Below are 13178 nucleotides of genomic sequence, written 5' to 3'. Positions count from 1 at the left end.
GACTGCTTTGAGTGTTCACTGTGCAGTGTCTCTGATTTAGACTTAGGTGTCGAAATTACGAGGAAGTTCTCTATAAGTATGCTGAAGATGTCTTTTTTAGGTTTAGTGAACTTATGTGGGTTAGGGTTTTGGTACTCCTCTTTTATTATGCCGTTCAGTTATAGTGGAGTTCATCTGGAAGTGCGGTTCCAGATCTAGATGCATTTGATGAGTTTTCGTCACGCAGAGAGCCTGGATTGGGAATCCCTTTTAGTTGTTATTGTGGGAACAATTTAATCATCGAATCGGCCGTTTCTGAGATGGAAAGGGGCCGGAGGTTTTTTTGTTGCAAAAAAAACGAGGTAAGTAAATGAGTCTTTTCTATTTTAGTTTTTTTTTAAATGGTATTTGTAATTTGATTCGGATTTATAAGGGTGGAGGGTGTGGTTTTTACAAATGGTGGGATACGGCCATGATGGAAGAACTGAAGAAAGTGAAAGAGACGGTGGAGGAAGATGGTGATAGGCTTCGATTTGTTGCTTTTAGGGACTGTGGAATGCCCGTGGATGTCCCGGAAATGTGGCGGAGCGTAGAGAGTTCGGCTGAAGAAATTGAGCGTTTAAAGAAAGAGTTGGAGGCAACCGTTGTTTGTATGGGTAAAATGGAGCTTGAGCTTGGGCAAAAAATAATTTTCGGGAAGGTTCTGTTTGTAAACGTATGTATTGCTGTGCTGATGATAGCGAAAGTGTTGGTTATGACGATGAACCATTGATGTCATTGTGGATGTATCGTTTTAGTCAGACCTGCTTTTTGGTGTCTTACTTTGTATTTGCTGTCTTACTTTGTAGTCCTTTTAATTGCTGTATTATTGACATTTGAGTAAGTTTTTAATGATGCGTTCAAAGAATTGTTGTTCGAACAATTATATTGTTCGTGAATCGAGCATAATGTATAGTGCACTGAGAACTAATTGATAAACAGATGTGAAACACATACAGCATAGACAGTAAGGTAATTGATAAACAGAGCACACGTACAAAATGTTGAGATCGTGTGACCACGTAACCCAGAACAAGGTGGTCCGTTTAAAACAGAAGGGATTAATACTTGAGAAGAAGAACGGCTAGAACAACGATACAGCAGGAGGTGGTAGAGTAAGCGTAAATCCTTAGTTGTTGTTTTGTAGCTTGGGTTTCGTTCTTCAATGTCTGAATAGTTGCGAGGATAGTTTGTACCTGACTCTTTAAGTTCGCCTCCGCCGATCTGAGGATGGTAATTTCGTTTTGTAATTCAATGTTACTTTCGGTTAAGATATCGAGCTCCTCTGATTTAGCTTCGTCGACCCACTTGAAGACATGGCCATAATCTCCCTATATTAGAAAAGTTATGGGGCTCAACTTGACATGGCCATAATCTCCCTATATAGGAGTTGTTCTAAAATTCTTACCTTTTTCGCGGCAATACACCTGTAGAATTCCCTGCCTGGGTTTTGAACAGTTGTTGACTTGAGTATCGCTGTTTTCTGGCCACACGAACAGCACCTGGGAATCCCGCGGGAGTAGGTAGGTGTGAAAGCTGTGGATTGGAAACTCATATTTGATAGTAAACCCTAATTTGGTCGGTGATATCGTTGGTAAGTATGGAGAACAGGAGTATATATATGGCCGAGATGTTCCGTCGTATATTTCCTTCGCATTTCTTGTTCACAATTTAGTGGGAAAAGTGACCACGGAATGGGGTCTACCTCACAACAAAAATTTGGTCCACGAAAAGGTGTCCACTAATTATCCGATATATAGTGGTATTGTAGTTGGACGAGTAGGTAGCGAATGAACATGGACATGTCGTTGTCCAAATTTGATTTCTGCATATGATAACATGGACTTGGGTAGGTACACATTGATGGTTGTATATTTGAAATTGAATTTGGCAGGTCAGATGGTCTAAAGCATGATACAGAAAGAAGACTGTCCACATCATGTTAGCCATTGTAGAGTAGTCCACCAAGAGTAGTCCAAGGAAGGCAGCGACAACCGTTTAAGTTGCGTGAAGCAGGTATTATGTCCACAAGTGGTTGGCCAAACGGAGGGTTAGAAGGTGATTAGTGTCCACTGCATGTTGAGTAAACACTGTCCATGAAATGGTGACCTCAAGGTTTTGTTATGAGCTAACAGGTATCCACGGATTTCGCTACAAAAGTAAAGGTACATATGACTATTTTTAGGGGTTTAAGGTTGTAAGGTGTTGAAGATAGTATTGCGGTACATCGTTTTTTGTTGTAAACTATATGGCACATAATATTATGAAAGTGTATGTGGAAGCCTTAATGACATCGTGGAATTACGACATCGTGGAATAGTTGACATGTCCACATAGTAGCGTCCCCGATAGCATGACATTGTGGTGTATTTGATATATCCAAAACTAGCGTCCACAGTTCCAAATTTGTAATATACTAGCCAAAAAGGCAGTGTTGGAATGGAAGCCTTAATGACATCGTGGAATAGTTGATATGTCCACAAACTAGCGTCCACAATGCTGTCCAGAATTGGAAGTCCACAGTTTGCTTAGAAGGAGATTAGGATGCCTATTGTGGAGAAGTTGTTGGCGACTACCTGTTGAGTAAACCATAGTCCACCACATCTGGTCCAAAATTTGATGGTTACGATGTAAAATCGGCGGTGGTCCGGTTAAATTTTATCCACGACGTCCACAATTCTGTCCACAATCGGAAGTCCACGGTTAGGATATAAGGAGATTAGGGGTGCCTATTGTGGAGAAGTTGTTGGCGACTACCTGTTGAGTAAACCATAGTCCACCACATCTGGTCCACAATTTATTGGTTACGATGTATAATCAGTGGTGGTCCATATAAATTTATCCACGGTGTGTTGTCCAAAAGGAAGGTACGTGTGAGTGAAAGTGTGTTCCGGTACATAGCTTTGGGGTACACTATATGGTACTTAATATAGATTTCAAGGACCATTGTAACCTGTTGGTTACATAGCTTTGGGGTACAACTTGAGTAAACCACAGTAAGCCACAGTCCACCGCATCTTGTCCACAACTGGCGTGTTCTGTTTAAATTTATCCACGGTGTGTTGTCCAAAAGGATTACACGGGTGAGTGTAAGTGTGTGCCATATCTCCACAAACTGTTTCATGTGCGTGTAGGAGGTTGTATGTCCAGGACTAGGTGTCCAAGGTTAGTAGGGTAGAAGGTGATTAGGGTGCCTATTGTGGTGAAGTTGATGACCACATCAGGATGAGGAAGCAGCAATCCACGAAATTTGGTACCACTGTAAAAGCGTTGGTGATCAGTTAAGATTTAGCAACAGCGTGTTGTCCAAAAGTAAAGGTACGTATGAGTGTAAGGGTTTGAAGATAGTATTCCGGAACATAGCTTTGGTTGTACACAATATGGTATATAATATAGAGTTCAAGGACACAATAACATATAAGTAGGATTGAACATTGTAAGTGTTAGTTATTGTTCCTGCTGAAAAGATAATAGATATGGTACATAAATGCAGCAGGAACACCCGTAACAGGGATATAGTGCAGAAAAAAAGTCCCAAGCAGTCGGTTCTAGGAAAAGGACTTAGTAGGCGGAGGTAGGTAGAACGACAAAAGAGAGTCTGATACTTAGTTTTGAGGGAAATGCAAAGGGGCAACTAGAGCTTGGTAAATATCCATGGCGTACTGTTTCCTAAAGTTGTCGACCATTGCATCAGTGAGGCCAGACATACACGGTTGCGGGTCTCCGTAAGCATGCAGTTCCATGAACTTGACAGCGACAGGTCCGCAATCACCCCCACATAAGTTGACGTACAGATCTTTGGGTCGCGACCAATTGAAGGGCGTAGGTTGAAGGAAATCGATGGTGTCAGTGCGCCTGCAAAGTTTTTTTATGAGTAGGAGGAGAAGCTCGAGCACCGGTTGTAGTAGCTTGGCCACTTGTGTGTCTTTTTTGAGGATGGGGTTACTGTCAAGAACAAAAACAGACCAAAGTTTGAGCCCGATAACTAGTCCTACCCAGTGGCCGTTGTCCCAGTTCATAGGTGCGTAAACAGTGTCAACGTCTTGGAACCATGTCTTCCCGGGTGCGACTACAAAATCCCTTATCCTTGATTCCCAATGTATTAAGTCTTTGTTCTTGGCCTTCATAACGCTTCTGTGCTTTCCCTGGAGATGGTTTATGAGCCACGGCGATGCAAAGCATAGACGCTGACTTTGTAAAACTTGGTGATGGTGGGAAGTTAGGAAGTCCATTAGCACTTCCATATGCTAGACGTAAAGAGATAGGAGAACGGTGAGTGTGGGAAAAAAGGAGAAGGGTTAATGTTTGGTAAGAAGATAGGACTACATTACCATTGTGCTTATCCAGCCGGAACTCTTCCCCAGGTCTAGCAAGAATTGGTTGTCGAAGTCGCATTTAGCTTTGGTGAAATGTAACCGGAATAATCTGATAATTATAAATTTATTATTAGTATAGAAAGGAATGTGCGTTTTCGATGTGAAACTTACACTTTCGGCGAAGAAGATAGTGTTTTGAAGAACAAAGACCATTCATCTCTTGGGACAACTGTGATAAGTTCAGCAGGGTGACGTGGTGGTTTGTTTGTGAAATAATGGGCTAGCTTGTCTTCCATTTCGGATGGGATGTGGGTTTTCCTTTTCGTTGGAGGCGAGGAGTCACTAACGTAAACGGGTGAGCCAATGACATCATCGTTTTGAGGATGATCCTATAAGAATGAATAAGAGTCAAAATAAATAGTTATAGATAGACTGACACATTTAGATTCTCCATTGGATTAACCTTGGCCTCATGGACGATGTCATTGTGTTGAGAAAGTAAGGCTTCACCGATAGTTTGGTCGTGTGAATGTTTTATAGGCGGCTGATTATTGAGTTCGGAGAGGACATTGTAAATCAATTGCTGATCCACGAGAGCAGCATCCTGTGAAGGAGATAATTATTCGAAGTGGAAGACAATCTACTAAGCTTATAGGAGAGAGTCGAATAAGCTTACTTGGAAATCGATATCAGTTTTGGGTAACGCTGAGACAAGGTCTGTCGCCGGTGATTTACACAGAGCTAGCTTCAGTTCCTGATTTAGAGAGGGTATATAAGAGACAGTTTCGATAGGTTAAGTGAAATGTTAATTTTTAAGAATCTGTCTATCCATTTCGTGTGGTACATCAGAATTGTGTTCGCCATGCATGGTTGTCTGATTCTCGATCACGTGACCGTGGCTCTGAGGTTCCTAAAAGAAACCGTAAATAAAACGATTTGTTCCTTTATGGTATTGTCTTAAAATTAGGACATAGTTGGATGGAAAATCTTACCTCATGGTCTAGGACTGCTGTTCCACAAAAAACATCTTCAGGTACAGTATCTCGCATTGGTGGTCCACAAATAAGAGCTTGAGGACCAGTCTGTGAATTGAATAATGAGAATGGTAGTAACGACCTAAATGATGAATATTTAGTGGAAGTAAGTATAGTTTTACCGTGCTATATAAGATCTGTGCGCCAAAAATTTCTGCACCATCAATCGAGCGGTCTTGTAAGTTGTTTGCGACATTGTCGACGTCCATGTGTACTTGTCCACCGTCTGGGGAGGCGACCATCTGGGCCTGGTTAGTGGAAGAGGCATGGTTATGGTTCGCAATAATACCATATAGAGATGCAGGAAAAAATTTTGCTGGCATTTGTAATACCTGCTCATGAATAAGTGGGTCCTTGAGGGGACTTTGTATTGGCAATGGTTGTTCACTTTGGAGCATACCATAACCAGTAGACTCGGGCAGGGCTTGGTTGGATGCGGGTAAGCGGGCGTCGTTGTTATTCTGGGAAAAAGTGTGTAAAAATCTGGGAAAAAGACTCGCTGAATTTATGAAAATATACTTTTGGAATTGAGATATGACATTACCGCTTGGTTGAATAGTTCTGTTTTGCTAGACGGGCGTTCATCATCATGGGTCTCAACCGCCATGGCCTGTATTATATATTAACGTAAAAGGTAGTGTACATTAAAAACCAACAAGTGAGGGAAGTTTTTGAACCTGGTCAGCAATAAGTGGCTCCTTGCAGAGTGGGATCTGTTCCGGATAACCGGTGCTGTGTTGGTCTTGCAGAGCGGGATCAGTTATGTTCGGCAAAAGACAATCTTGTGAGTCGCAGTCCATCTGGACCGGTACATCGGAAGAGGAGTCTGCTACTGGTTCCTTGGGGGTGGCTAATTCCGCGTCATTCTGGAATATGAGGCGAGGAGGGGATTCATAATGAGGCAAGATTTGCGTAAAAAAAAGGGAGGCATAATAGACAATAAGAGGACCTAACCTTTTGGGACAAATTCTGTTTGTCGGATGTTTTCGTCGACGTCAAGTCATCAGAATCGTGATGGAGACCCATGTCCTATATTTCCAAACAAATTTAGTAAGTGACAGCACCTGAAAACGAAAGGAAAAACGTGCAGACCTAATAATGATAGTACGAACCTCTAGCTCCCATAAATCAGGGCCATTCTTTGCCGGGGTGATGTCGTTTTTTTTCGGGGTCGTCCAATGAGGAAGATTGGATTCGTCGGAAAGACCAATTGTTGGTTGTTGGGAACACGGTGGTGAAAGAGACCGCTCGGGTGGAGTGCTTGATTTATCCCGCTTGTTGGCCTTTTTTATTCTTGTACTACTCCGCAAACCACGTCGGCTTGATCGGTTTCCAACAAAGGGAGTTTTTGTTTTTTAACTTGGCTTCAAGCTTGGCGGTTCTTTGCAAAAGATCTTTGACCTGAACTAAAAGCCATTGGTTTTGTTCTTCGAGGTCTGCAGGAGCATTGGCAGCGTGAGAGGTTGTAGTCCGACGTGTGAGAGGCTTCTTAGAAGAGGCTTTGGATTTCTTAACAGACAGAGACTTCTGGGATCCTGTTTTTTTTTTTAGCTTCTTCCTGTCGAGAATGTGTTTTTTATGCTCAACCTTCTGCTTGTATGGCTTGTGAACAATTTGGGGAAGCGACGCATCTCCACCAGGCCAATAGTTTGGAGGGAATACGTGTCCATTGCTGATAAGATCCTCCATATAAGCAACTTTCCTATCCTTGAACTCATCATCCCACTCACCCCATCCTTCTTCAGGTTGGTGGGATTGGGATTCCATGTAAGGAATGACATGTAGCTGCATTGAGATAAAAGAATGAGATTGGGAATATAAATGGGAAATAGGAAATTAATGAATATTACATCTTCCTGATTCTCAACATCTAAAATGTCGGAAAGAGTTAGCGTTGGTATTTGTGGGAAGCCAACACCAGTAACATCTAGGACAGTGTGATCATCATATGCTGTTGGGAGCTTCGATGGGAGGCCACTGATAGAATTGAAGGCGTAAAGCTGAAGAATTAGTGGAAATCCTTGAACCCGGTAGGTAGCTTGACAGAGTTGTTGTCTGAAAGTGCCAATGGGATCTTCACATTTTCCCATAATTTTCCGGGCCGGACGAAGAGTGGCAATGGTTTTGTGAAAAGATTCCCTACCCCAAGGGAACTTATAGAACTTATCGAGATCTTCTAGCATCCGGACATATTTCAAGGTGGGACGATGAGTTTGTTGAGAAGATATCAAGACAGCGTCGACAATGAGGATAAGGGCGAGACGAAGTTTTCTGGAATCAGGCATGTTTGGATCACCTTTGATCATAGCCGCGATGTCGGCGCATGATATTTTGAGGTTGTCGCCTAGGAGCTCCCGCCAATAAGGATCAGGCTTTTTGGGGTCGTTTCTCATTTCGTAATCCGGGTCGTGGTCCTCCGGGAATTCACCGCACGGTAGTCCAGATATGAGGCCGAACTCTTTCAATGAAAAACGCATAGGTTGTCCACCAAAAACCATCCACATCTCGTATTTCCGTTTGGTTATGAGTTGACGCGCCATAAGACCATGTACAAGTTTGCACGAGATAGGGCACCGGGCAACCGGGAACTCAAATAACTTACCAAAACAAGAGTTTCTGATTTCTTCGAAGACTGGTGTGTTTTCTAAAGTGTCCTGAATCCACGTAAGTGTATCGGGCTTGGAGTATATATTTAAACGATTGCTGGGGTAACGGTCAGTAGCAAAGAGTCGGGTAGGAAGCCTCTCGTCCCACGTTGAGTTATCTGGTGTAAGAATCAAATAATATTGAGTAAAAAACAAAGTGATAACCGTTAACGAGCAAGAAAGACAAAAGTATGGGACCACAGATCTAATAAACAATCGATTTGTGTAAAAAAGTCTAGAACGGGACAGAACCCTAGATCTATTTTAAAACTAATTTGAAAACGGTAAGAGTTCGTCAATATTTACCATCCATGACCGAAAGAAAGTGTTGAAGAGTTTCTCTGGTTTATAATTAAGATTCCGGTAGGTTTCGTCGCCTGTGACTCTGTATCGCGGGGGTTAGCAGAGACTCGGAGACGTTTAGATGAAAACGGAGCAACCTCAAATTGATTAAAATCCGGTTGAAGTAAGAGAAATTTGGGGTTACAGGAGCGGGTCGGAGACGTCGCTGAGAAAGTCGGCGATGTCGGCGATGTTGCAAAGAAGAAGATAAAGGGTTCAGTAAAATCTTTTTACAGCGAGAACATAGAGAGAAAAATGGGAGGGGTAAGAAACGGGTGTGACAAAACAGAGGGGTAAGTGGGTCTTTTTACTCATGTAAAGTCACCAATATTCTCAAAGTCCCTTATCACGTAATAAAAAGTGAGAAAGTGGCCCGGGATGTAATAATTTCATATATTTATATCACATATGAGAGATTAAGGTACATGAGATAGTTTAGTTACTAAAAGAAAAAATTGTAGAGATTAAGGGAGTACAAGGAAGGTTTTTACGTGAAATAACTGTAGAAAGTATAGCATCGAAGAGAAAAAAAGATCAAGAAGTTGCAAGTAATCACTAAGCTCCTAGAGGTTACAACATATCTCACCTCTCTCCACTTTTCTCGAGTAAAGAATTTGAGTTTTACCTGCTCTGATCATGCTACATATCTTTAGAATTTTGATGATCTACATTAATTTGGTCATAAAATATGATGTATATCAATTGTAGATCATCTATTTTTGGCTCTTTGTGAGCGTACACATATTTAGTCTTTTTAAAATTTTGCATACATGAGCCATTATAAAATCACTAGCAGTCACTATGTCACGACTCTAAATGGTCAGATCCATGATTCGATGTTTTGCACCGATTTATCAATTAGCTCTTCCAAATTAGTGCGACATGAACTGAGACTACTCATTCGTGCATGTTAGACGATCAAAAACATATTCGTGAATAAAAACCGAGGAAATAACAAAAATGGATTCTTTCAATATTCCAGCACGTGTTCATCATTCGTTAGCTTGAATACAGGAAGTATTTAAATCATTAAAAAAGCCCAACTTAAATTCAATTTCTACATTAGAGTGAATTTATGTTTTTATTTCACATAACAATTTAGCTCGTAACTAAAATTGTTGGATAAGCTTGAAGTTAACTTGGTGATCAAGTTAGATATTTCCTTTTAGTATTAAAGAATATGTTTAGGTATTATCTAAACATACTTAGGAGTTATCTAGAATAAGGAAATTCATGTTTCTATTGGAATTAGGAGTCATCTATTCCATCTACTATATAAGGAGTTACCAGATTGTGGTATCACTTATGAGTTGTGTGAGAAGCTTAAGTTTTGAGTGAGTTTCTTAAGCAATAAAGAAGAATTATTTCTTTAAGTTTCAAGTGTTTCTAATCTTTGAATTCTAGAACTGATATCAGAGCATTATCTAGTATTCAAACACCATGGGCGATATAATACCGACGAACGACAAGCCTAAAGAAAGAAGCGGAGCAACTTCCATCCAGTGCCCTATGCTTAGCACAACAAACTAAACGGTTTGGGCCATGAGGATGAGAGTGTGTCTCAAGGTACACAAAGCTTGGAAAGTTATCGAAGCAAGGACAGTAGATGAAGAGAAAAAACAACTTGGCGATGGGATTATTGTTTCAATCCATACCGGGAACTCTGGTTCTACAAGTCGGTGAACTAGATACGGCGAAGAAGGTTTGTTAAGCAATAAAATCGCGACATATGGGAGCTGATAGGGTTAAAGAAGCAAGATTACAAACCTTAATGACTGAATTCGACCGCCTCAAGATGAAGGATACAGTGAATATTGATGATTTCTCGGGTAAGCTATCTGAGATCTCATTAAAGTCTTCTGCGTTGGGAGTAAACATTGAGGAATCGAAACTAGTCAAGAAATTTCTTAAAAGCCTCCCAAGGAAGAAGTATATTCACATAGTCGCATCTCTAGAGCAAGTTTTAGATCTTAATGCTACAACCTTCGAAGATATCGTTGGGAGATTGAAGGCTTATGAAGAACGTATCTATGAAGAAGAAGAAGAAGAAGCTCAAGAAGATCAAACTAAACTAATGTGGACAAATACAGAGTCTCAAAGACGAAGCTTTAATGGTGAAAACAGAGGTAAAGGACGCAGAAGATGGTACTATTCAAGAGGAAGAGGCTGTGGACGCTTTAATGGAGAAAGAGATCAATCATGAAACGTTGATCTATCGCAGATTACCTGTTACCGATGTGACAAGCAAGGTCATTACGCTTCGAGCTGCCCTGATCGTCTTCTCAAACTGCAGGAAACTCAAGAAAACAGCAAAGAAGATACAGAAAACGCGGATGAGCTTCTGATGCATGAAGTGGTATATTTAAACGAGAAGAACTGCACTCCAAGCAAGTACGAAGCACAAGTTGGTGAAGAATACTTGTGGTACCTCGACAATGGAGCGAGTAACCACATGATAGGAGATCGCAGATACTTCACAAAGATTGATGAATCAGTGACAGGAAAAGTCTGATTTGGAGACGATTCACGAATTGACATCAAAGGGAAAGGTTCTATATAATTCGTCGACAAAAACAGTGATATAAGAGTAATAAAGAGTGTTTATTACATTTCAGACTTAAGAAGCAATATAATCAGCCTTGGACAAGCTACGGAATCAGGTTGTGATATAAGGATGAAAGGAGATCATCTAACAATGTACGATAATGAGGGAAAACTACTTGTTAAGGCAACCAGATCACGAAACTGCCTTTACAAGGTTCGAATCCAAATTACAGATGATGCATGTCTACAGCTAACAATAATGAATGAATAAAACAGATGGCACGCCAGGTTAGGGCATGTCAACATGGCTAATATCAAAAGTACGATACAAAGAGAGCTTGTAGATGGAATTCCACAAGTCGATATTGAGAAAGGAGTCTGTAAGTCGTGTTTACTTGGCAAACAAACCAGGAGGGTCTTCCCACAAGCTACTGCATATCGAACTAGCAAGAAACTCGAACTTGTACATGGTGACTTATGTGGACCAATAACACCAAGTACAGCAGGAAGAAACAAGTACATCTTTGTACTTATTGATAATCATTCAAGATATATGTGGACCATCTTACTAAAAGAAAAAGGGGATGCTTTCGACAAGTTCAAAAGGTTCAAAAGTTTAGCAGAACAAGAAGCTGGAACAAGACTGCAAACTTTTAGAACAGATAGAGGAGGAGAATTTGTCTCACAGGAGTTTAATGAGTTTTGCGATAAACATGGAGTAAAACGTCACCTCACTGCACCATATACGTCGCAAAAAAACGGTGTGGTGGAAAGACGTAACAGAACGATGATGGGAATGGCAAGAAGCATCATGAAACATATGCAAGTGCCAAACTACTTATGGGGAGAGGCGATAAGACATTCCACTTATCTCCTAAATTGAGTTGCTACAAGATCAGTTAAGGACAAAACTCCTTATGAAGTTTACCGAGATAAGAAGCCAAACATCAGATATCTTCGCATATTCGGATGTGTTGCTTATGCTAAGAAGGAGAGCCCTCATCTCAAGAAACTAGAAGATCGATCAAGGAGGCTTGTTCATCTTGGAACAGAACCTGGTTCGAAAGCTTACAGGTTGCTAGATCCTCAGACTCGAAAGATTATTGTCAGTCGTGATGTCGTGTTTGATGAAGCAAGTGGCTGGAACTGGAACTCTAGTAATACAAATCAGCGTCGAGATGGAAGCTTTGAGATAAAGCTCGGAAATTTTGGAAATCACGGCATCAAAACAGAGCAGTCCGATGCAGAACAAGGAAAAGAAACAGAGACTCATGAAGATGAAGACAAAGCAGATAATGATGAACAATAACTTCTCATGAAAACAACGACTTCGACAACGAAACACTTCATCAGTCTCCACCAGTTCTATGAAGGTCGCAAAGAGAACCCTCTAAACCAAAGTACCTCGAAGATTTCGTTTGTCTTGCAGAAGAAGAAGGTGAGAGATTATTGCTGTGTCTGAACGATGAACCAAGGAATGTCATAGAGGCGAGTGAATCAAAGGAGTGGACGATGGCTTGTGACGACGAGATCGCGTCGATTAAGAAGAATCAGACTTGGAGTCTCGTAGACTTACCACCTGGAGCAAAAGCGATCGGTCTGAAGTGGATTTTTAAACTCAAACGAAATTCCGACGGAAGCATTAATAAACATAAAGCTCGTTTGGTCGCAAAAGGCTATGTGCAACAATACGGAATTGATTTTGAGGAAGTTTTTGCTCCAGTGGCTCGTCTTGAGACAGTAAGACTCCTCATTAGTCTCGCAGCTTCTAGGGAATGGGAGATACACCATGTTGACGTCAAAATGGCATTCTTACATGGAGAGTTGAAAGAAACCATGTTTGTGTCCCAGCCAGAAGGGTTCGAAGAAAAAAGAAGTGAAGAAAAGGTGTACAAGCTGCATAAAGCCTTGTATGGCTTGAAACAAGCTCTGAGGGCATGGAATAATAAATTGAATCAGATACTTGTTCAACTACAGTTCAAGAGATGCTCGAAGGAACCGTCAGTTTATCGAAAGAAAGAAAAGAAACATCTTCTCTTAGTAGCAGTTTACGTGGATGACTTGTTCGGAACCGAAACCTCAAGAAGTAATATTAACGAATTCAAAGAAAGGATGTCATCAAAGTTTGATATGAGTGATCTCGGTAAGTTAACGTACTCTTTGGGAATTGAGGTTCATCAATACAGGGGAGGAATATCGCTAAACCAAAGAATATACGCTTTAAAGATCTTGGAAGAGTCTGGAATGGCAAACTGCAATTTGGCACACACACCAATGGA

At 41.0% G+C, this 13178-nt stretch overlaps 1 protein-coding gene across 1 annotated transcript; it reads right to left on the bottom strand.

The window, feature by feature from the left end:
- Nucleotides 1-1079: 1079 nt before the first annotated feature.
- On the bottom strand, nt 1080-1573 carry LOC112082004 (uncharacterized protein At1g43920, Chloroplastic-like). The gene is made up of 2 exons (XM_024149086.1): nt 1427-1573; nt 1080-1349 (listed from the first exon to the last, which is right to left on the bottom strand). Exons 1-2 carry the CDS (start codon nt 1571-1573, stop codon nt 1080-1082), a joined length of 417 nt encoding a protein of 138 aa, XP_024004854.1.
- Between the last annotated feature and the right edge of the window lie 11605 nt (nt 1574-13178).

Source organism: Eutrema salsugineum, unplaced genomic scaffold, assembly GCF_000478725.1.
Source record: "Eutrema salsugineum unplaced genomic scaffold, Eutsalg1_0 scaffold_1, whole genome shotgun sequence".
Taxonomy (NCBI): Eukaryota; Viridiplantae; Streptophyta; class Magnoliopsida; order Brassicales; family Brassicaceae; genus Eutrema; species Eutrema salsugineum.
Note: the sequence above shows the minus strand (reverse complement) of the source record. Positions and strands in the feature narration are given on the sequence as shown.

What these genes read in the sequence shown, in the direction of transcription:
- LOC112082004 (XM_024149086.1), bottom strand. Translation starts at nt 1,573, where the DNA reads ATGAGTTTCCAATCCACAGCTTTCACACCTACCTACTCCCGCGGGATT. An exon ending in GGTGTATTGCCGCGAAAAAG is followed by an intron (nt 1,350 to 1,426) that starts GTAAGAATTTTA and finishes TTTCTAATATAG; the next exon opens with GGAGATTATGGCCATGTCTT.